General features: G+C 41.4%; 2 protein-coding genes and 1 non-coding gene across 6 annotated transcripts in view; 1 reads left to right on the top strand and 2 right to left on the bottom strand.

Moving 5' to 3' along the window:
* Positions 1-1716: 1716 nt before the first annotated feature.
* Positions 1717-11474, top strand: F2 (coagulation factor II, thrombin). The gene is made up of 14 exons (XM_056492622.1): positions 1717-1875; positions 2762-2925; positions 3920-3944; positions 4145-4195; positions 4676-4781; positions 4863-4993; positions 6616-6912; positions 7245-7358; positions 7616-7739; positions 8218-8385; positions 8715-8888; positions 8996-9174; positions 10384-10454; positions 11182-11474. Exons 1-14 carry the CDS (start codon positions 1797-1799, stop codon positions 11323-11325), a joined length of 1827 nt encoding a protein of 608 aa, XP_056348597.1. The 5' UTR covers positions 1717-1796; the 3' UTR covers positions 11326-11474.
* Positions 11475-12653: 1179 nt separating this feature from the next.
* Positions 12654-22210, bottom strand: part of CKAP5 (cytoskeleton associated protein 5) — a 52972-nt gene continuing 43415 nt past the window's right edge. For 2 of the 4 annotated variants that reach the window (XM_056492618.1, XM_056492620.1), the window contains 10 exons: positions 22013-22133; positions 21139-21318; positions 20518-20705; positions 20048-20132; positions 19082-19270; positions 18827-18961; positions 18210-18293; positions 17956-18115; positions 16203-16357; positions 12654-15022 (listed from right to left, as the gene is read on the bottom strand). In XM_056492618.1, the coding sequence (XP_056348593.1) occupies positions 14768-15022; positions 16203-16357; positions 17956-18115; positions 18210-18293; positions 18827-18961; positions 19082-19270; positions 20048-20132; positions 20518-20705; positions 21139-21318; positions 22013-22133 (1552 nt within the window). In that variant the 3' untranslated portion in view covers positions 12654-14767. The remainder of the gene's footprint in view (positions 15023-16202; positions 16358-17955; positions 18116-18209; positions 18294-18826; positions 18962-19081; positions 19271-20047; positions 20133-20517; positions 20706-21138; positions 21319-22012; positions 22134-22210) is intronic. The other 2 variants (XM_056492621.1, XM_056492619.1) reach the window with 1 other exon arrangement.
* LOC130254573 (small nucleolar RNA SNORD67) lies at positions 21854-21964 on the bottom strand. The gene has a single exon (XR_008840762.1). It is a non-coding gene; the product is annotated as a small nucleolar RNA SNORD67 (small nucleolar RNA).

The raw sequence follows: 22210 nt of genomic DNA, 5'->3' as shown, positions 1-22210 counted from the left end.
ACAGAAGTAATGTTAAGGGAAGATGGTATAGGTAAGTATTAGAAGATATTAATACCTGTCTAATAACCAAGCTTCACTGCTGTATTGTAGCTGTATTGTAGTATAAAAGTTAGCCTTTTATACTGCATGATCCCATGGGAGATGGTAAGATCTTTGCTTTGAAGGAAAAACAAGAAGAGGGTAAAAATCTATGCCAAAGTATAACGACGTTGACTTAAGCTGCAGTGTAAAGGCTGCCTGGTTATTATAAAGAAGAGACAGAGATGCAGAAATGAAAAAGAAAGTGATTGAAGGTATTGAAAGCTGCTTGTGCCTCCTCCTCCAGTAAGAAGTGGAGGTGGCTGTGTGGGACAAAGCAACAGCTCTGACTTCACCACTCTTCTTTGTGCTCTTTCCTGTCCCAACCTGTGCTCTCTACATAAATGCTGCTTACCCTGCTAAGTAACATGGGTATTTCTAGGGTTGTGTGTAATCCCTTGCACACACTCTCCACTCGGGTCATTTCCACCCAAGGAATCCCAGCCATTCCTAAAGGTGTCTCTCCAAAATCCGGAGCAGGGAGTAGAGATATGTGTGGATGAGAACAGAGATACTCTTATGTGAGGAAGGAAGCCTCTGCAACTGCTCTTTGTACCAGTGTCCAGAGTCATTCCTCAGCCACCCTAATGCTAATATTTGCACTCCTTCTATGGAGATAAACATTACAGATGTATCAGCTGCACAGAGGTACAGCACAAAATATGCTCCCTGCTGGCAGGAGGCACTTTTGTTCCATGTGGCAATTCCTGAGACTACTCCCATACTGCCCTGCTTTCTGCTGTTTTTCAACTCTTGCCAATAGTCTGCTTGCTGTAGCAATCATTAGAGCCTTCCCAGCTCTGGTAGTCCAGTTCTTAATAGCTGATGTCATCCAGACCATTCCTGTCTCCCTGTTCCTGGAAACCCTTGTGTTCCTGGCTGGTTTTGGGTGTGCTAGCGCCCTGCTTGTCAGAGTTTCTGTTTCCTTTTGGATGGACTTTAGTACATTCCACTATAGGGGGAAGAAAAGGGGGAGCCCAGCCTTCATGCTGCTTCATCCTCCTCCACTCTGCTAGGAATTATAAGGCATTGGGAAGAATGCTGACCTAACTGGGAAGAAAATTTAAATTCCCAGTGGGTTGTCAAAGGCACCCTTTCTGCTCCTTGTCATGGGCAAGGGAGAGCACTGAAACTCTGTATTGTGGTCCCAAAATAGCTGAGGCTGAGATTGCTGATAACCGCAGGAAGGAAAGACAACTGATCACTAGGGAGAATCAGGGGGCCTTGCAGCTAAAAAGGGAAGGTCTGGGAATGGCTAAGGAGATCTCAAAGTCTTCCTTGTGTTCCAGGCCACTAGAATACAGCCTCTGAGAAGAGTCAGAGGCAGGAATCTGAACCAGCATGGTGAGGAAGCAGTGATGGTGCCAGGGGCTGCACAGGAACAAAGCCAGGGAAAAGGAGCAAGCTCTCTGACTGGAATGGCTGTGAGCTGGCAGAGGTACCTCTCTCCAGCCCGAGTTCTCCCTGTGCCCTAGGACACACTTGTCATCTTGCTACTCATGCCATATTCCTAGATGTGGAATAGGATGTTAAGTAAGGAAAAGATGCTCTGATGGGAGGGAGAGATGCCAAGAGAGGAAGGATAAGAGTCCCACTGTCCCTGACACACCATGACCTGAAGCCCTGTTTCTTCATTCTGGTTCAATATTAACCCAGCAGGGCTGTGACTCCACTTATTCTGCTTCTTTGCAATTCCCCTGCGGCCAGGGCTGTACAGCATGGCGCACACCAAAACCAGCATACTGAGAGGCCTGCTCTTCTCCAGCCTTCTGCACCTCACCTTGAGCCATGCTGAAGGTAAGACTCAAGGGCAGAAGTCCCAGATGACAGGAGGAAGAAGATGGGGTTAGTTCTTTCCAGGGGTACACAGGTGGCAAGTTTTCTTCCTTAAGTCAGGAGGACAGGCTAAAAGCTTGTAGCTGGGAGTAAAAGGGTGCAGAGAATGGAGTGAACATAGGAGCATGTAACTGCATCTCAGCTGGTGACAGCAACTCAGTGGATTTTATGGGCCACCTGGGAAATGGCAGGGAAGGGGATTGTAGCTCAGTCCAGGATCCAGTGTAACACAACTATGGGGCTTTTTAGAGTTCCTCAGCTGACTAGTGACTTCAGTTCTCCATTGACTTCACAGCTGTCCCGTACTGAAACTTTAGATTATCCAAAATATGCCACCTTCCTGCTCACTGCTCCTTTTCTTAGAGCCTCTGTCTTTTCTTAACATGAGATTAAGGCCTCTCAGACCCACTATTGTGTAGGGGAAGATCTGTCTCTAGGTCCCAAATCAGGGGCTCTGAACATGAAATGGAACCCAGCTTTGCTTATCACAGTGTTCTGAGGCTGGCAAGATAGAAATACAGAGGCTGGAGACAGGGACAGCAGCAGGCTCAAAGCAAACAAGCCTCTATCTAACTACAAATGAGCACAGCAGCTTTGCTGAGGAAGCAAAGTTCCAGTCACTTCTGTTCCCTAAGTGATGGGAGCTGTCACAGAATGAATTCCAGAGAGCCTGCTCTGATCAAGTGTAGACCTGGCAGGGCTTCTCTTCTCTGTATGGTGCACTGGGGGAGGCGGGGTCGTGGGATCACCACATCAACTGCATGTGATTTTGGGAAACTGCAAGGAGAGACAAAGGTGCCCTCTGGCTGTGAGCAGCCCTTTGACTGGCAGTGTTCTGACCCGATAGTTTTCCTGGAAAAGGGGCAGGCATTATCACTGCTCAAGCGCCACCGACGTGCCAACAAGGGATTTCTAGAAGAGATGCTTAAAGGAAACCTGGAGCGAGAGTGCCTGGAGGAGACGTGCAATTACGAGGAGGCTTTTGAAGCCCTTGAATCCATTGATCAGACGGTATGTACCAGGAAACATTCCCCCAGCTAACCTCTGTAGGGAGACACCAGCAGGCTGCACACACAGCCAGGAGCCAGGGTTATAATACTCAATTCTGTGAACCAAAGAGGAGACTGATGTGTGCATGCCCCACAGCAAGCTCAGGCTTCCTTAGGGAGCTTCCCTCCTTGAGACACTGCAGGGAATACATCTGAAAGCTCAAGTTCTTTTCTATTCCTCCCTATGCATGAAGTGACAATGTGCCATTGGTCCTGAGTAGCATCTTCCACCAGCTCAGCATGGTACCTTACCCATGTGAGCTGCTGTCACAGACACTCACAGAAGCACTGGCATAGCAGCCAAACACTGAGTGCAGGTGCCTCAAACTCCTTTGAGCTGAAGCTTTTGCACACCTTGTTCCTTTTTCCAGTTTCCAGACTCACCTACTCTGCCAAATTCGTGCTGCGTCCTTTCGGGATTTACTCCTAGCCCCAAGGCTGGTGCCCCTGCAGAATTTCACACCAAAAAATGCAACAGATAAACAGTTAGGACCCTAAGCCAGCAAGACACTACCTCTATGGATCACTTCAAAAGCAATCAGCGTCAGGCTGCATGGTAGAGATGTAGATCCAAAGAGCTGAGCAATAGCTGTATGTGATCTGTGGCCTTAGAAGTTCCAGGTGCAGCTGCTTGGACTTCTGCACTGTAGCCCACTGCACTATGGAAAGCTCTGCTTGCTCTGCAGGTTGATGAAGGTTGTAAACATCTTTGGTCTCTTTAGAAACAACAGCACTGTCTAGATTCCTGAGTCTGATGTGCGAGAATGTGCTTTTGTATCAGATTTTCTTCTTTGACTCCATAGTAATTGGTAATAAACAGAGCTAAGTTAGTCTTTCCTTTTGTTGTGATGGGAAGTTCTCTTACTGGTTTGAATTGCAGTAGCCAAGAAAAGTTTGATGTTCTGTGTCCCTAAATATATATTTTTCTTTTTTTTTTTTTTTTTTCTTTTTTACAGGACATATTTTGGTCAAAATACCAAGGTAAGTTGTTTTGAGTCCTGCAGGTACTCTTATCCCTTAGCATGCACTGTCTCATCCTGGAGAGATGGCTCCCTCTTTTAACAGCTCACTTTCTAGGGCTAAGCACTTGTGTTTTGTCTCTAGATGATAAGCTGGTTCAAATGATGATGCTGATTTGGATTGTTTTCATATAATGTGTCTCTTTCTTCTTATTTTGCTAGCATGTCAGGGCCTGGGAAATTCCAGGACACTTCTGGATGCTTGTCTAGAAGGTATGAACTTCATGCTGACCTCAATCTCCTAGATACAGTGAGTGCCAGGAATTTGCTTCCTGCAGAGATTGTACAGAAAAAAAATAAACTGATGTTGGAGAAGCCATCTAATTATAAAGAAAAATACCAGAGGAGGAATTTGAAATTATTTCTTACTCTATTTCCCCACTAACCATTTAAACAAATCATCTGGCTTGTGCACTGAAATAGCATGGGGTAATATCCATATCCTTGTAACACAGTCAGGTGTGAGCAGCCTCTCAGAAAGGCTCCGAGCCAAAGCAAAGCACAGAGCTTCCTCTGATGAGGCAGAGAAAGCTTAGGCTGTTTGCTCTTCTCACAGGAAGAGGATTCCTCTGCTCTGCAGGCTCATGCACCCAGCAAAAGTTAAATGGATATGTGAGATGGTACTTCTGACCTTGAAAAATGCAACATCCAGTTCCACTGACTCTGGCTTACACTGTGTTGGGATTTTGACAGGTAACTGCGCTCTTGGGCTGGGCCAGAACTATCGGGGAACAATTAGCCACACCAAGTCTGGGACTGAATGTCAAGTGTGGACAAGCAAATATCCACATATTCCTAAGTAAGTTAATCTCCTGCATGCCTCTTAAGAGTTCCCTGGGGTGTCCTTCCTTCCTAGCCTAACCAGCCTTGTCTCTCATAGATTTAATGCCACCATTTATCCCAGCCTCATTGAGAACTACTGCAGGAACCCAGACAACAACTCAGAAGGCCCATGGTGCTATACTCGAGACCCAACGGTGGAACGGGAGGCGTGTCCCATCCCTGTGTGTGGTATGCCCCAGCACTCCAGAGAGCCCTTCACTCACAGCAGAACACTGCACTGAGACTCATACTAAAGCAGTCAAGGAAAGGGTTAAGAGAGGGGGAATGCTTACATGAACAGAGATCAGTAGGAGTAGGGAAACTACATCTTAAAAGGCTAAAGGAGCTGAGGAAGAAAAGTCACTGAATTGCCCATACATAATTAACTGTTTTCTCTAGATTATGTTAATCTAGATGTAAATTAAAACCAGTGTCAGCAGTCCCTGGAATGTACTACAGTATTTTCTAATCAGTCACCCCAAAGTCCTGGCTCAATTGTCTCTAATTTGTGACAGCCATGAGTCATAATGTTTTTTTGTCTGAATTCCTGCCTTTAGGACTAAATACAGTTGGTGCTTGACTGCCAGCTTTAGTATTCTCTCCTGTGGAGATGCGCAGTTTAATATTCACAATCTCAAGTAAACTTGAGAAGATTCCTTTCTCTCATTATTGCACTGGACATGGAGGACGATCCCCCTACACTTACCCATTCCCTATGGAGCGAGATTATTTCCCCTGGGGCGTGGCCTTTGTCTCAGAAGAAGGGGTAGCGAGAACCTTCTCACACAGCACAAGTTTCTCTTTCAAAAACAGAGACTAGAAGCAACAACTCATAAGCAAAAGTTAGAGGTCAGCAATCATTTTGACATGGGGTATATAGAAATTTTAAAAGCCATTACCATTGCTCTGGTCTGCAGAATCTAACAAACTGAGAACAAATACTGCTCTGCTTTGAGGCCATCAGGCATCTGTACTACCTCTGTTCACCAGTTAATTTCTGACCTGCAGTCTCTTACTGTTACACTTCCATGTGCATGGATATAGCAGGATTAGAAAAGCCTAGGTTTTGTGCAGTTTTTTTATAATCATGTTGACATAAGTCAAAAACAGAAGCAGCCCCACTTATTGAGATGAATGCTACTTGCTGAGTGGCTGTTGTGCAACAGAGTGAATAGTCAAATGGGGTTGCTCTTCACATGAGGATTCCCTCGTGCACATGGAGAAGGTACCTTGAGGCCACGCAAGAATGGATTATTGGGAAGCCCACTCCTGCAGGAAATGCTGCTTAAAACTTGCAGTCATTAGGACACTTGCAAGAAAAAGAGTGAAAATCTTGCAGGGAAATTTTTCCCTTATCATTAGATTTAGAAACATTGGCAAAAGTTAAATTTGCCATTTTAATAGAACACCACAGTAAAAGGCTCTCCCAAATATGGCCTAGTTAAGCATTTTAGAATAAGGTCTTGGAGGACCTAATATAGCAGAACGATGATGCCTGAGACACCTATCCATCCCTTAAGCTGGTTCTCAAAGATACCCCAGAAGGGAGCACAATATTATTCCTCATATCTTAGTGACAATGAGAAGTGTGATGAATAGTGCCAGCCTCACTTCACAGACTGCTGGACTACCTCTGACACTGCATTATTTTAGAGGGCCGCCACATGCATGGACACACAGTAGGAGCTCCCAAACGTAACAGGAGGCCCCATGGAACTCTAGGCTTTAGTAAAGGGGCTCTGGTGCTATTTGCTAACAGCACTTCTGAGTGCACAGCTATGGCTTAAATCACAACTCTCTTGTCTTTCCAGGCGAAGATAGAACAACAGTTCCATTTACTCCACAAGCCACAGAACCTGCACCAATGGAGCCTTGTGAACCAGAGAAAGGCACGCTTTACACAGGGACTCTATCAGTCACTGTGTCTGGAGCTAAGTGTCTGCCATGGAACTCTGAGAAAGCCAAAGAGGCACTCCATGGAAAACACATTGACCCAGAAGTGCAGCTGCTGGAGAATTACTGTCGGAATCCAGACCGAGATGAGGAGGGTGTCTGGTGTGTCACAGATCAACCACCCTACTTTGACTACTGTGATCTGCACTACTGCGGTAAGAAGTCTGCATAGGTTTGGGTAGGCACAGATTTGAAGCAGTGGTAAGTAACAAGAGGAGTAGAATGAAGTACATGGCCTGGATCTATGTGCACCATGCACATGGGAGTCCTGTTTGTCTATATATCACATGTACTAACCTGCCTTAGATGCATAGCACTACTACCTCTCTCAGGTGTTCTCCCTGAAAACTCACACTGGTGGACAAGACACATTAAAAAGAGTGCTGGTATTTTAAAACATCATTCCTTCATCACAGACCCACTGTGTAGAGAAACGAACATTACATACACTTAAGCCTTTTACCACGTTTGTCTTTCTGTTTCTCAGACAGCTCGCTAGAGGATGAGAACCAAGAGTCTGAGGGACTATCAGGACGTTCTACTTCTCCTAAAGAGTTCAAAACCTTCTTTGATGAAAAAACTTTTGGTTCAGGTGAAGCAGGTGAGCAAACACTCTAGATACAGCATGTTTGCAGAAGGGCTGTAGCTTCTTCCTATTCACTGTTCCTCAGAAACAGCAGCTAGCCAAAAACAGGGGAAGATAAATTCCTTGAAGAACTCTTAGAAGTCAATATCCAGTTCCTATGATATAGCTAGTAAGCACTTCCTTTCTAAGATCTTCCAGCTCTGCATGCTGACTACAGACAACAGTTCTGCACTGTGAAATGAGTAACAATGCCAGATTGCTTGTTTTTTCAGATTGTGGCACTCGTCCTTTATTTGAGAAGAAAAAGATAACAGACAAAAGTGAGAGGGAGCTCCTAGATTCCTACACAGGAAGAATTGTCGGTGGGGATGAGGCAGAAGTTGGCAGTTCCCCCTGGTAAGCATTGTCTTTGTATAGTCTTTGGGAAATGTGTCTTCCTTCTCTTCAGCAAGCAGGCAGAAATAAAAGGGCTTTCCTATCTTAGGCAGCATGCACAAATTACAGATTCTAATCAAAGCTTCTCCAAGTGGTTGACAGAGCAGTACTAAAATAGCTGGAAAGAAAATCACCTCTTGAATCAAGTATGCAACCACTGGAGAAAGCATGTTGGTGCATTTCACCTTCATGTCTTCCTCTTTCCAGCTCTGCTAGAACAAAAAAGGATGAGAAACTTCTTCAGGTGAAAAAAATAGGGTAAATGGCCTACTACATAGGATATACATGTCCAGGGAAGACTTTTGCTAGAGAACTACTTAGATTGTCTTGTCAATATAGCAAAGTGCTGTTTTCCTTCTTACTGCCAATTCTGCATTTTTTGCAAGACATCAGGACCCATTTAGTCCTACTAAGGGCTTCCTTCCTCCTCATCTCTCAGGCAGGTGATGCTCTACAAAAAGTCTCCCCAGGAGCTGCTGTGTGGTGCCAGCCTCATCAGTGACAGATGGATCCTGACTGCTGCTCATTGTCTTTTTTATCCACCCTGGGACAAGAACTTAAGTACAAGTGACATATTGGTGCGGATTGGCAAGCACATAAGAGCAAAGTAAGAGTGTGAATGAAGTGAGAAGGAAGTAGGTTTCCTCTTGAAGTAATGAAATATTTTGGAGTTGTGCTGTCATTCAGTATCCAAGGGAGCATATTATAGCTGATGTTACCTGCCTCTCAAGAACAGGATCTAATGGGGCTATCATTTGCTGCTCTTACTGATCCTGAAGGTTAAAAGTGAAAGAGCAAGGAAGCCTGGTAAATCTAAAAGGGTGCTCCTATGCAAAGACAGCATTGTCTCAGAGGGTACAAAGCTGAGAGTATCAAACTTCAGAAGACTCTCAGCTGCTACTGTACAGCAAGTTCTTTCCTTCGTAACTATTTCAGATATGAAAAGAATAAAGAGAAGATTGCTCTCTTGGATAAAATCATCATCCATCCCAAGTACAACTGGAAAGAGAACATGGACCGAGACATTGCACTCATGCACTTAAAGAGACCCATCAGCTTCAGTGACTACATCCATCCTGTCTGCCTGCCTACCAAAGAGGTTGTGCAGAGGTGAGGAGAGAGAGAGAGAGAGATGACTTTTCAGGGCAATTTGTAGTAAGAGTGCCAAGCAGGAGAAAGCTGTTACAATATATTTATACTTGTGCTTCCTTCCACAGGCTGATGCTGGCAGGTTATAAAGGGAGGGTAACTGGTTGGGGAAACTTGAAAGAAACATGGGCCACTAGCCCCTCCAACCTGCCCACAGTTCTGCAGCAGGTCAATTTGCCCATTGTAGATCAAAGTACCTGCAAGGCATCCACCAAAGTTAAAGTAACTGACAACATGTTCTGTGCAGGTAAGTAACACTGGAGTCACAGGCACAACTTGCCACAGAAGTCAAGAGCTCTGAGCTCCTGATGTGACTAGTGCAGCAAGATTACTTTCTGATAAATTTGTAAGTGCCCTCCACAAAGAATAACTTCCCTATGATAAGAAATTTCACAGCTCTCAGAAAACATGAAAGCTGGAGAACTTGAAGCTAGGAATAAACACCAACCTGTGTCAGGCACTAGTCTAATTCTACTATGTAGCAGCAGCAGCAGGAGAACTAAGCAAAATAAAATTATCTTTTTACTAGTTCACAGAGCAGTTCAGTGACTTCCTAAATTAAAGGCTGTACCACTAATGTCCTATCTACTAGCTTGTCTCTATCTTTTGGAGCCCGTTTGTACTTATGTCCACAAATTTTGAAGGCTTCCTAAATCTCTTCTAGCATCATAACCTTTTTGAGTGAGAAGGGAAGTGAACACAAAATTCAGGTTACCAAGAGATATAGGTACCAGTTTGATAGTTTCTGCTGTATTCTTCATTTATGCAGACTTTATCAGTTCCTACAAGCAAGCCTTGTGATTTTTGACTAAATTTGTGCTGCTTGCATCTAAACACATGTGATTGCTTGAATCAGGACAGAAGCCAATTACGAGTGTGCTGAAAATACAGAGCTCTTATGGATTCTTTTTCTAGACAACATTTTTTGAACTAGCTTAGATGCAGACATACAGAAAAAATGGAGACACAGGTAATAGGAAAATGCAGAGATACTATCAAGTTCATGAGGAATGAACAAATTCCTCTTTCTCTTCATAGCGAGACATTAGGAAGAGAGCTGGGAAAAGCAGAACGTACAGTGAAAGGAAGGTCAAAGTGGTGACACCAGTATATCTCTACAGTAAATAGAAGAACAGGAAACAAAGATTATTACAAATAAGTTTCTAAGACAAGCACAGTAGCTCAAGCTACAGCTGTTGTAGCGTCACTGCAACTGACACTAACAGCAATTCTGATGAAAAAACAGGAATGAGAGCACAGAGGGTAGATTCAAGAATGCTGCAAAGACAGATGCAGAGTTAGAATTCTTACATAAAACAGAATTCCAAGAGTTGACAGAATCAGCAATCTCACGGGTCCCAAAACATTTATGCCATTTATCCCAAAACTTTAAAGAAAACATGGCCAACACCAACCACTCCCCCTATAGTTAAATGTCCATTTTTCTTGCCTGTAGGTTACAGTCCTGATGCGTTAAAGAGAGGAGATGCCTGTGAAGGGGACAGCGGAGGACCTTTCGTAATGAAGGTATGTTCAACAAGTTAAAGCTTATAAGACATACAGAGATAGGTTTGTTCTATGGCGAACTTCATAGTCCAAAAAACAGCAGCAGAGTTGAGCCATTGTGGAGTGGCTGAAGCAAACCCAGCTCATGGCCAAGATGAGCAATGGAGACAAATCCTGCAGTCATCCGGCCCCATTTCTATATTGAGCTCTCGGCATACTGGGAGATCACCTGGCAGAATGCATGAATGATGGCCAATTCTTAGAGATTTAAGAGTAGAGATAAAATTACTCCAACAAACTCTGTTGGAATGCCAGTCTGACTTCCAAAGTAGCACCCATCATTAAACAGGCTGGGGCACATCCTAGGTTTAGATTTGAGAGGGCAACCAAGCTGCTAAACAATTCAGAGCACAAATCTTTTGAGGCGTGGCTAAGGGAGCTGGGCTTGTTTAGCCTGGACAAAAGAAAGCTTAGGGCAGACCACCTAGGTAGCACTCAGCCTCTTCTTCCTGACAAGCAAAGGACAAGGGAAAAATAGCCTCATACTGTGCCAAGGGAGGTTCAAGTTGGACATCAGAAGGAGTTTCTTCACTGAAAGAGTACACTCAGTTCTGTGGTTTAGTTAACATAGTGGTGTTTGGTCAAAGGTTGGACTTGATCTTGGAAGTCTTTTCCAACCTTAATGATCCTCTGATTCTACCAAAGTCTCTTGCTCCCTGTGCCAATCCCATTTTTTTCTTTATTTCAGAACCCAGATGACAACCGTTGGTATCAAGTGGGAATAGTTTCATGGGGAGAAGGCTGTGACCGAGATGGCAAATATGGATTTTACACTCATGTATTCCGCCTGAAAAAGTGGATACGAAAAGTCGTCGAAAATCATGGGCGATAGATGAAGTATTTACCTTGCCTGCTCTCAGTTTTGCTATAATGCTCCACTTTAAAACATAAGCATAGAAGACCCTGAAGTAAAACAAATTATATCCTTACAACCTGACGAAGGAAAGTCTTATCCCATGAAAATAAAAGCTCTGAAACCCATCTTCCTTTTATTCATGCTGAGTTTAGTTGCAGTTGGATCTAAGTCATGACAGCAGCCAGGAGTGCCGCTGCACTAGATATACTGGTAGTTACCTGTTGTGCTTCAAACAAATACTCCTGCCTTCCATCAGCTATAATCAACAGGTTTTGGACTTCACATAATGGCCTTGTCAGTCACAGCAAGCAAGATCACGCCCTTATGCACTATCCCTTTCCTCCCTTCAAGACAAGTAATTTTCTGTTCTAGTTTTTGACCCACATAGGTACCAGAGATAACTACCCTACAGCACCTGTGGCATTACACAAAACACTGATGTCAAAGGTAGAGCAATTAGAAGCTGTTTTGATCAATCAAATATTGTTCTCACCTACAACAGCTGTGTGTAATTCATCCTAAAAAGGAATAGCAGCTTGAATACATTAAGCAGCACTTCCAGTAAGTTCCTACACAGCAGGTGGTGCTGGGTCCTCATTGTTCTCATTGACTTCAAGGTTCTGAAGGAAGCAATTCATGCAGTCATTGTCAAAACCTGCCATGGAAGCATCCTACACTATACCTGTTTGTTTGTGTTATAAAAGCTGTTTAGGGATCCCTCCAAAAACAAGCTTCAGGCTTTCATAAAATCCTGTTTAGCAGGAACTTGTGAACCACTGAGGACCAAGAAGTACAGCAGTAAACACAAATTCTTGACCACCCAATTTTGTTCGGCCTAATTTCCTACTAAGACAACCACGAGACTTGAAAATTCTCCTTGCTCCCTATGGCACCACATTTCTAGACTTCTTACTCATAGTGCCATAAAGTCACAGAAACAGGTAACAGTGAGATTAGTTAAACTAAAGAGTTATTGATCAATTAGTATCTGGCCATCTCCTTTTAGATGGCTCATTTGGGAACCAAGTTGAAGTAGTGCAATTTGATTGGCCAAATAAAGCATAAAAACCAACCTCTCAAATCTGAAGAGCAAAACCTCAACAGCTTAGGTTTCATGACTGTTTAGTCATTGATAACTACAGACATTAAACACCGAAAATGTTTAGCCCTCCTAATGTTTACATTTTAATCCTCACCCCTTTACTACTATCAAATAATCTGTGACAAAAGAGGGGAACCAGGACCATACCGTTTCTGAAGAAAGTCACTGTTCATATTGACTTGTTACAAACAATACAGAGGAATCATTTTTAAAATTCAGTTTAATGTTATTTAAATATTGTCTGGGCTAAAGATTAGGCTTTATTAATTTATGTGCACAAGTTTTAGTTCAGAACTCCCAGGATATTGAGTCCAACCAAACACTACAAAGACACAGGGCAAAAACTCATTCAGAAAAACAACTATATCTTCTGCTACTCAATTATTCCCGTATTTCACTTCTGATTCAGCTTCAAATTTAAAATAGTTTATGCAGGTTTGCAGGCATTGCTGTTGTAACATCCTGAGATAATTAACAAATAGTTCTTCAGAATGTCTGCTGAATATGGTAAAGGAACATATGGATTAATTTAAATGTCACTAAATTTCTTTCAGAGAGCAGCTAGTAATTGAGAGGTAGTGGCAGTAACTCTAGTGTCAGCCAACACAAACTACTCAAACTTCCCCAGTTTAAGTGCACAAAACCACAGCACTTACCAATAAGGGCCAAACTTCCACTTCCACAAGTGCATGCCCATTTCAGGTTATGAGAAGAGACTGTGACTACTAAATTGAGGCAGTGGAGCAATGAATGGCATCATATCAGTTAACACAGGATGGAGAACACTTGCGATCACCTGCTATCACAGTGTGCAAACTCACCATAAGCACCAAGCAGCATTATGTCAACTGCAACCCCTGCCTAGGGGTCCTGTGAAAGGAAGATTTCAGATATCTGCAGAAGCTCTGGCATAGATCTGTTGTACAATTACTAATTTAAAGCCATGTTTTTACTGTAATCAGGCAAGACAGTTTCAGTAGTTATTCTTATGCAGAGGCTGCTGGTCCATACCTAGCAAACAACAAAAGCAGCAGTTACATGGAACAGACTAAAGGCTAGCACAGAAGTGTGTTATTTTAAGCCTGCCTGCCCAACTCTTCAATAACTCTGTTCTACCTATGGAACAGATGTGCAATTTATGCTTCACAACCAGTTTTCACATGGAAGTGCAGTAGCAAGGTGAAAATACATCACCTCCACAGAAATGAAAGGGCTAGAAAGGATACATCACCTTAATCTTCCATTATTTGAAGCTTCTGAAAAAGGCTAATCACTCATTAAAAAAAGTGGCTACAGCTTTTGCAGACTAGTTCTATTGTGTGTCTCAGTTGCAATATGGTAACATCTGATGTTTAAGAGCAAAAAGAATGTAGTGAGTGAGGTTCACCTGCATGAGGAACACTGCTTAACCAGATGAATTCAGGATAAATGAGTCCACTGACCGTGCACCACTGCTACTCTATTCCATATCAACAGCAGCAGGCTCCCTCAAAGAAAGCTCCCTCAGATAGGACCACACAATCTGGGTAAAGGCATCACAAGGATTAGATATTTCAAAATAAGTATTTCAGCAAACTAAATATTTTCAAGTTACAGAAACTTATTCTAGAACTAAAAAAAGCAACTATATGAAAAATGTACTACTGCTTATAGAAGTAAGAGTGCAAAGTCTCAGGATTGCACCCACAGACAGCGTATTTCCACTTATCTTCCTTAGAGTGTATCCAAACCCCAAGGTTCATGTCAGCTTAGTTCAGTTTCTAGATGCCCAGTCACTAACATTTGGGAATAGAAAGTGACCTCTAACCAGCAGTTGCTGCTGTTCCTATAGAGGCTGATATAGTTAATGCAAACTTTATTTACAAAAGACACTTAAATTAGTTACTTCATGCCATGTGTCCATACAGAATCAACAGTTCAAGGATTACATGGAGAAGAATTCACAAAATTAAAAGTGAAATCACTAAAGGTCTTCTAAGAGTTAAGAACTAGGAAAAGATTTTAAAGACAACTTTACAAATAAAAACCCCAAGTCATGAGAAACTAGTCTGAGCAAGAAGATGGTTGTTTACAGGTCTGTACACTAAAACTAATACACAGACAGCCTTCTATTGTCAGAGATGCTCACTGAGAAGCAGATTATGTACAAATACTTGTGCCACAATGACTCAACCCCCCCAAAATCCACTGTATTATACATAAACCAGTTTGTATACATTAGGCCTAAACGAGGCCATTTAACTATGAAGACTTCTAGTTTAGTAAACTAAAGCTGAAGACAGCCCCAAGCAACAGCAATACCGTCTCTTTGCATCTCTATTTGCGACTGCTTTTTATTCTCTCCAATCTTTTTTTCAAGTCATCAATATTGGCTGCTGCAGAAGAGGGTGAAGCCAGGGTAGTTCCAATGCCAGAGGAGTGAGTCTGATTGGAGTCCAGGTCCAGATGTTGGTACTGCTCCCGGGACTCACGCAGCTGGGAGAGCTTACTGTGAAGCATATCTGTAGAGGATGCAACTGTAGGGAGTGTTGGTTTAGAGAGCAGAGATGTCAGAGGGGGTCTGTCTTCCTGCTATGAGAGAAGAAAGTAAAGTGTTAAGACATATAGTGGTGAAGGCCATATAAAAAGTACAAATCATAATCAATGGCTTTTCATCTCTGCAGGAAGCAATAAAAACAGAGGAAAGGGAAGGAGCACTACAATACGAGTGGATCTGGAGCAATAAAGTCAGTTGCTGTCAAAGTCAGAACCATGCAAAGCAAATTACAATACTCAATTCTTATCATATGTCAACAGGGACACAACGAAAATAGTCTTTCAAGATCAAAAAATTCCCAGCAGACCAGAGTTTTACTGAGACAGACTGCCAGTCTTACACAGCCTAAATTCTAACACAAGAGAAAAATTCCTGCCTACATGCAACATCAGCAGACAATGAATTTTCTGGAAGAATGAGAAGAGGAAACTTTAACTGACTGGCAAGACTGAACCTGTCAAAGACTTAGTGTCAATTAATTGTTCTTTTACCAACTGATATTCCCATCTGAATTACTTACCTTGCTACTATCATCTAGAAAACATTTCCCCCCCTCAGAGCTCTAAGCTGATACTCAAATTTGTGTCAAACGTTAAAACAGTGATTCATCTGGATGACTGTTCCTAGGGAGAACATCACTTCTCATGTGGCTGAATTCAAATCTCAGGAATTGTCACTAGATTCCTAACACAGATCATTGAACTGTAAGAAATTCTGGTCCACAGGTTTCCAATAATAAGCTCATTCAGCATTCCTGTACCTCAGTAACCATACATCCAAAATATATAAAAATTCAAAGTTTTCATTCAACTCTCATGGTTGTTTCAGAGCAAAAAGATCTAGAATTTCTACATCATTGATCTCTGAGGTGTTAACATTTAGAGAACCGTTGTTGTTTGAACCTGAGACTCACCTTCTCAGCAAAGGAAGATAAGCTACAGGCCTGTAGGAACAACCTGCACATAACATCAGCGATGTAGACAGAGTAGATTGAAATGTAAGCCTACTTGGCCAAGTAATGAGTTTAAAGCCATTTTTGTTAGGCATAGCGACATGCAGTGAGTAGCTAGGACATGCATTATAAATGAAAGATCATAAATTCTGATTGGAATCTGCCTCCTAGCATTTGGATTCTTAAAAAAAAAAAGAAAAGAAAAGAAAGATGCAAATCAAGTGCCTCCCCAGGGGATTCACAAGTGTTGTCAAGTACAATACCTTTGCGTTGTCAAGGCCACAACGCTGCCTGAGGATTTTTAATCTTTCCAAGTAAACTGAAGGCCCCACTTCCTCCCCATTTGTGTTTCCTATAGATGAAGATACAGTGTGGGTAGACGCAGGAACACATGTACCTTCCATCTGAGGAGAAATTCCTGGAGGATGAGGGGAAGGAAGGAAGGAAAGTTAAAAAAATTTAAGATGCAATGGATGAAGAATTAAACAATCTACTACTTGCTAGTTATTTGCATTTGCTAATATAGACGTATCTGGCTTTTAATTTCCTCGCAGAAGTGACAACTGAAAACCAAGAAAAGAAATGGAGAAATTTAAGAAGTGGCTGCAGAGCAGCTCTAGAAGTGCTGATGCCAATAGCTGAAGAGAACAGTGTGGGGAGAGGAAGATGATGATGTGCATCAGCATAAAATGTCCAGTGGGAGAACTGAGCAATTGGCAAGGTGGGAAATACTTGGAGTTGTCCATCTTTTCCTAGTTTACCACTGACTCTAACCCTTCTTTATCTCTCATCTGTGCAACTTGAAGCTTTTTATTCCAACTCAAGTCTCAAAGAGTGATTTCTGGAATGCATATAACAAGGTTTTTAAAGCTTCCCTACCAAGAGACTAGAAAAGGAATTTACATGATGAAAAAAAAAAAATTTCCATTATTAAAAGAATTGTAAATTCCAAGACTTAGCATGAACAAGGATTTGTTCTCACTAATTTACTACAAGGGTGTTTAAAATACATAAAAGGATAATGTTAAGCATTTATACCTTACTCTAAATAAAGCATTGTTGCAATATGGAACAGCATGTTTTATTATACCACGCTTAAAGTTATGGACAGAAAAAAAAAAAAAAGACAACTGTGGCATGTAAATTTGATTTTCCCAACTCTTGAACTAGTATTTCTCAGTCATACAGACTTTCATGATGAAAAGCAGAATTTTCTGTCCTACATAGTAGAACACATTTAGGAAGTTCTGAAAGAACCTCATATTATCCATCTTCCTAAAGGAATCTACAATACATGGATAGGAGAAGGAGCAATTGTAGAAAAAAGGTTAAAGTTTCATAGGACACTATGAAACAAGTAAGAAATAAAACTTAGAGGTAGTTTTGCTAGACTCTGTATTACCTTTTACTGTCAGCAAATAATTGGTCACATTCCTTCCCTAATATTTCATTAAATACTCCTTTGTATTTATCGGCAATGAAAAGACTCGGCAACAAAGAGTTTTAGAATAATTCGTCCAATTAAAAAGCTAATTTATTGGAAAGGGATCACCACAAATTCAGCTGAAACAGTTCATAATATTTAAAATAAGTTTTCCAAGTCTGCATAAAAGAATACTATTATAAAGCCTCCTATATGACTTTGGTAAAAAGGTAAAAGGAGAATTTGACAGCTGCTGTTGTTTTAAACCAGCTTTATACATTGCAGAACCAATTCTTGATGCCAGACACATGAAACATGCCTAATGTTCAACCCACACTACAGGATATGGATTAGAATCACATGTTTGCAAGCCTTTCAGATGTTTTCTACATTTAGTGTGGTTATAACTTCTGGTTTTGTAAACAAAGAATGCATACTCCCTACAAATGGTGCCTTGTGAAGCAACAAAACCAGCAAGAAAATGGCTTCCTTCAGAAATCCATAAATGTATGCAAATATTAATTTCTAGCAGGAGACATGTAACTAATTGTTCTATCTCTGCTCTCATAAACCAGTTTTGCTATAACACGTACCTGTAGAAGTAGCAATGCGTCCTTTCCCTTCCCGTTCTGTTTCTATCAGTCGGAGGCCTCTTTCCACATAGCTTTGGAAGAACTGTGAGGAATTTTTCAGGAAGGGCTCAATGTCTGCATCAGAATATTTCTTTTTGTATTCGTACAGTTCTGCCAGACCCTGGGAGGGAAGAGTTGTTATGTATTACTACAACTGCTGCATACACCATTCCAGTGTATCATGCTCTCTTTCTTGCAAGGAAGGGGACACTCACCTCCTTGGTGTTCTCCTTTGAGCCAATCTTCTTAAATATTTCTGCCAAAATATCATTGACTTTGGCTTTCGAAGCCTTTTCCTCCTAAATAAATAAACAAAAGAAGATTTTAAAAACAAAGTGAATAAAACTAAACAGAAATCAGACAAACCCATGACACCCTCAGACCTGATAGCTGGATACAGAGCTTCCAAGATGAAGAAAACCTTGAAGAGATTGGGGTTCTACACAGCCATTTTATACAGAGAATGTGAGCAAGGACATAATGAAGCTGTAGGACTACTGCTGAGACCTTAAGTGTTTAAAACCTGTTTTGGATATGGCTAGCTTTTAGTAGATCAGATGCAGTACCACACAGCATAAAAATGTTGCTGCACATTTGAATTTCCTGGAAAGTACTTCATCCTGGGATATGCACAGAATAGCTGGGTAAACACACAATGCATTTCCAAAACAGCCATAAATGACAATTTCATTTTAGATGAGTATTTCCAACATTAGTTGGATGTTGAAAAGGGAATTACTACTTGATATTCCACAAATACAAAATTAAGTTTGTTTCTTAAAGAAATTTCTTTACACTCCCTTCCCCTTCCAACATATTTCCTTTTACTTACTATGCGAGAAGCTCCTTTTTCTGTATCCTTATCAGCTTTTCCAGTCTGATCCATGGAGTGTTTGACTACTCTACAGAGGTGAGCTTCTAGCTCAGACTCATTTTTGTTGTCTATCATTGTTAAATGATCTAAGATCTAAAATGAGAAAAAGGGGAATTAAAAAAAAAAAAATTAAAAAAAAAAAAAAAAAAAAGAAGACTCTAGAGACTGCATGAACATCCAGATTAAAAATACATTACTAGTGATTGCTCTGACCTTGGGCCCTTTCAACTTGCACAGTGTGTGAAGCAGAGTCTTCAAGGTCCTAATAGGGAACTCACTCTTACATTGCTTCAGCTTCTCTTTGGGAAAGACCTTCATGAAAATGTGGATATCTAGCAGAATCCGATCCAGATTGATGCTATTAATGGTTTCCGGAAGAAGACGCACCATTCTCCACAGACACTGGAACGAGAGGTTTAATTAAAGCAAGACAACTCAAGAAAGAAGCAGTTGCTTATATAATGAGAAGTTACACAACACTATTGCTAAGCCACTTCACTCTGCTAGCACATCATACAGGCACGTACTGTGTCTGCTGCTCAAGCTATATTTGCACTGGTAAGTACTTTCTCTTTGTAACTGGCAGTACAGTACCCACATCTTTCTTTAGAGCTGATGCATAAGTGAGGTGCTGACTTCTGTACCTGTAACAGGAGACTGAATGCTTTGTGTGATGAAATTTCAGCAGATAATATACATAGGCCATGTACACCTACACACAGCACAAGTTCTTTAGGTATAACCTCATTAAGAATGCCTGAGCTGTTTTAAATCATGACAGTTACAAAATGGTGTTCTATGGCAAGAAAAGGTCATGCTCATGCTTCAAATGCAGACATTTGCCTTATTCACTCTGCCTGTCAATACAGATGACAGGATACAAGTCAGCTCCAGCCTGGCACTGTTTGAATCCATTGCACAGTGCGGTGCCCAAGCAAACAAACCCAGCAGGTGACTGTACACCTCTGTATGGAGTTTGTACTAGTGTACATAAGTTTCTGTAAACTATTAACAGGTGTAAAGCTCCCTCAAAGTCCCTATATGTGACATCTAATAAAACCAGCATTATAGAAGTTGTAATAAATATTTCAAGTTATGGATACTAATTCTCTACCTGTTCTTTCAGGTAAGATGATTCAGATAAACCACCTAAGTTCAAAATCTCTACTACAGGCTCACCTTCATGACAAGTTCTGAAAATTTAGGAGCAACTTCTAAGTTGGCTGTTGCTAGAAGACTGTCTTGGAGCAAAACAATCAGAGCACTAGAAGGGATAAATTTATAAAGGTTACACAGAAAAAGTACTATATACAAGAAAAAAGGTGCCAACTCAGAATACCACACCAGAGACTGGGGTTAGTCCAGCAGTTGTGCAACAGCTCTTTCCTTTCTTTCTTGTATATTACAAGAATTTAAGAGACAGTTTGCTGAACTTCAAAGGACAAAGAATCATACTAAGCTGGTTTGTTTAGCCTGCCTCCAGCTGTGCAGTCAAATTCTGATCACAATCAGTGATAATTCTTTATTAGCTAGCTGAATGACTCTACAGACATTGGTCTTTGTTTACAAAATGACTAAAACTCAGCTGTTCAAGGAACACACGAGAACAGATAAAAAAGAGCAGTAATTGTGCAATTTTCATTATATACCTCAAGATGTTGGTCTGGTCAGACTTCTCCAGAACTTTCACTACCAAGAGGTTGACTGATCGGATGACCTGCTCACCCTCCTCAAGATCTTCAACCCGAGAATCCAGCATTAATGTAATAAGACCATGCATTAGGTCTTTAAGCACACCAGTGGATGCCTCTCGAGCCAGACTCTCTATCTGAAATAGCTAGAGATTGAACAAAGTGTTAAGTTTCCCCTGCACATGGATTCTTTAGTATAGGGACTTCTCTAGACTACACTGTCAACCATGACATCTCCCTGTTTCCCACAACAGTAAAAACAGCCAAAACTATGAAGAAAGTGATTTCTACTGACTTCTGAAGATACTCAGGCTACCAACTCAGCACTCAAAAAGTAAAGAATATAAAAACAGAGCTTAACAGAAGTCTGCATTTTGCAGAAGCAGACCCTCTTCCCTTCCCCAACTTCTAATTCCCTGTCTCTCTCAAAAGGTGCACTGATGAGCAGTTGGCAACAAACCTTTGTAAGAAAAACTCAATAGTGAGCTAACCTAGATACAGAACAGACATTCCATTCTCCCACAACTTGTGCACAGAAGTTATTTGCTCCTCACCTTGCCTTTTACAGCAAAGCCTTACCGTGATCATGCTCCCAATAATACAGCTGTAGAGTCTGACAATCTCATCTTTGTCCAGCTTCTCATCTGCCATGTGTGTATTGTAGATTAAGCGGAGCTGCATAAATGTGGCTATTAGGAATTGGTCGATGTGGCCAGACATAGCTTCTGCTTTGTCCTCCTGTTTGAGCACCTCATCAATCTAAGATTTAAAAACAAAACGCTCTAGTAAAGTCAACATAATACAAACAGTGCAAAATAACAATAATTTAAATAGTTTTCTATAGGAAAGGTTTTGCCCTGACCAATCAATTTGCCAAGGCAGTTGTATTCTAAGCTTTCACCCAGAATCAGCAGCTAGAGACTTGTATTGCTAATCCAAACACAACCAATTACTGGTATTTTAGAGAACTGCAATCCTATCCTGTACAAAAATGAAAACATCAACAGCTGCATTATAGATTCTGAAATTTACAGCTTTATGAAATCTGGACAAAAAAAAAAAACTTCTAAGTAGTTAAAGCCACACTAAACCCATGCAAAAACTATGGCGCAAGACAATCCTTTTGCTAAGGATCTCTAAAACTGTTTAATTTTAGAAGTTAAGTCTGACTAACTGCCTTTTACAAAATCATAGCACAAATAATTTGACAAAAATCAAAAATATAACGCAGAGGCACTAACGAAAAAAGCATTAAGTTTATTCTACATCTTCCAAGTGGAATTTCTATTGCTAAAGCGAGTCAGATGGCCCCTGTGCACTTAGTTTTGTCATCAGGGAGATTCTGAGCAGAGCCCACGTCACCTGACATGATTGCTCCACCACAGTGCAACTCATCACCCTCGCAGGCAAAGTTCTGGTAGAGAGTGATTAGTTGCTACCTTAGTTTACTTACCTGTGTCAGAGCCTGGATGCTCGTATTTATATCACCACTGGCTACTTGGGAAATGACAAAATTGATAGTAGAAGCTGTGTTACTGTGCATGTCATCGAAGTGTGGGGAGACAGCACGGATTCTGAAGGGTTGAAAAAAGGATTCATTACTTTTTGGAGAGCTACTTTAATATACACTTAAATGGTATATTTCAGTGAT

Source organism: Oenanthe melanoleuca, chromosome 5 (assembly GCF_029582105.1).
Source record: "Oenanthe melanoleuca isolate GR-GAL-2019-014 chromosome 5, OMel1.0, whole genome shotgun sequence".
NCBI lineage: Eukaryota > Metazoa > Chordata > Aves > Passeriformes > Muscicapidae > Oenanthe > Oenanthe melanoleuca.
This window is presented reverse-complemented; position numbering and strand designations above follow the sequence as displayed.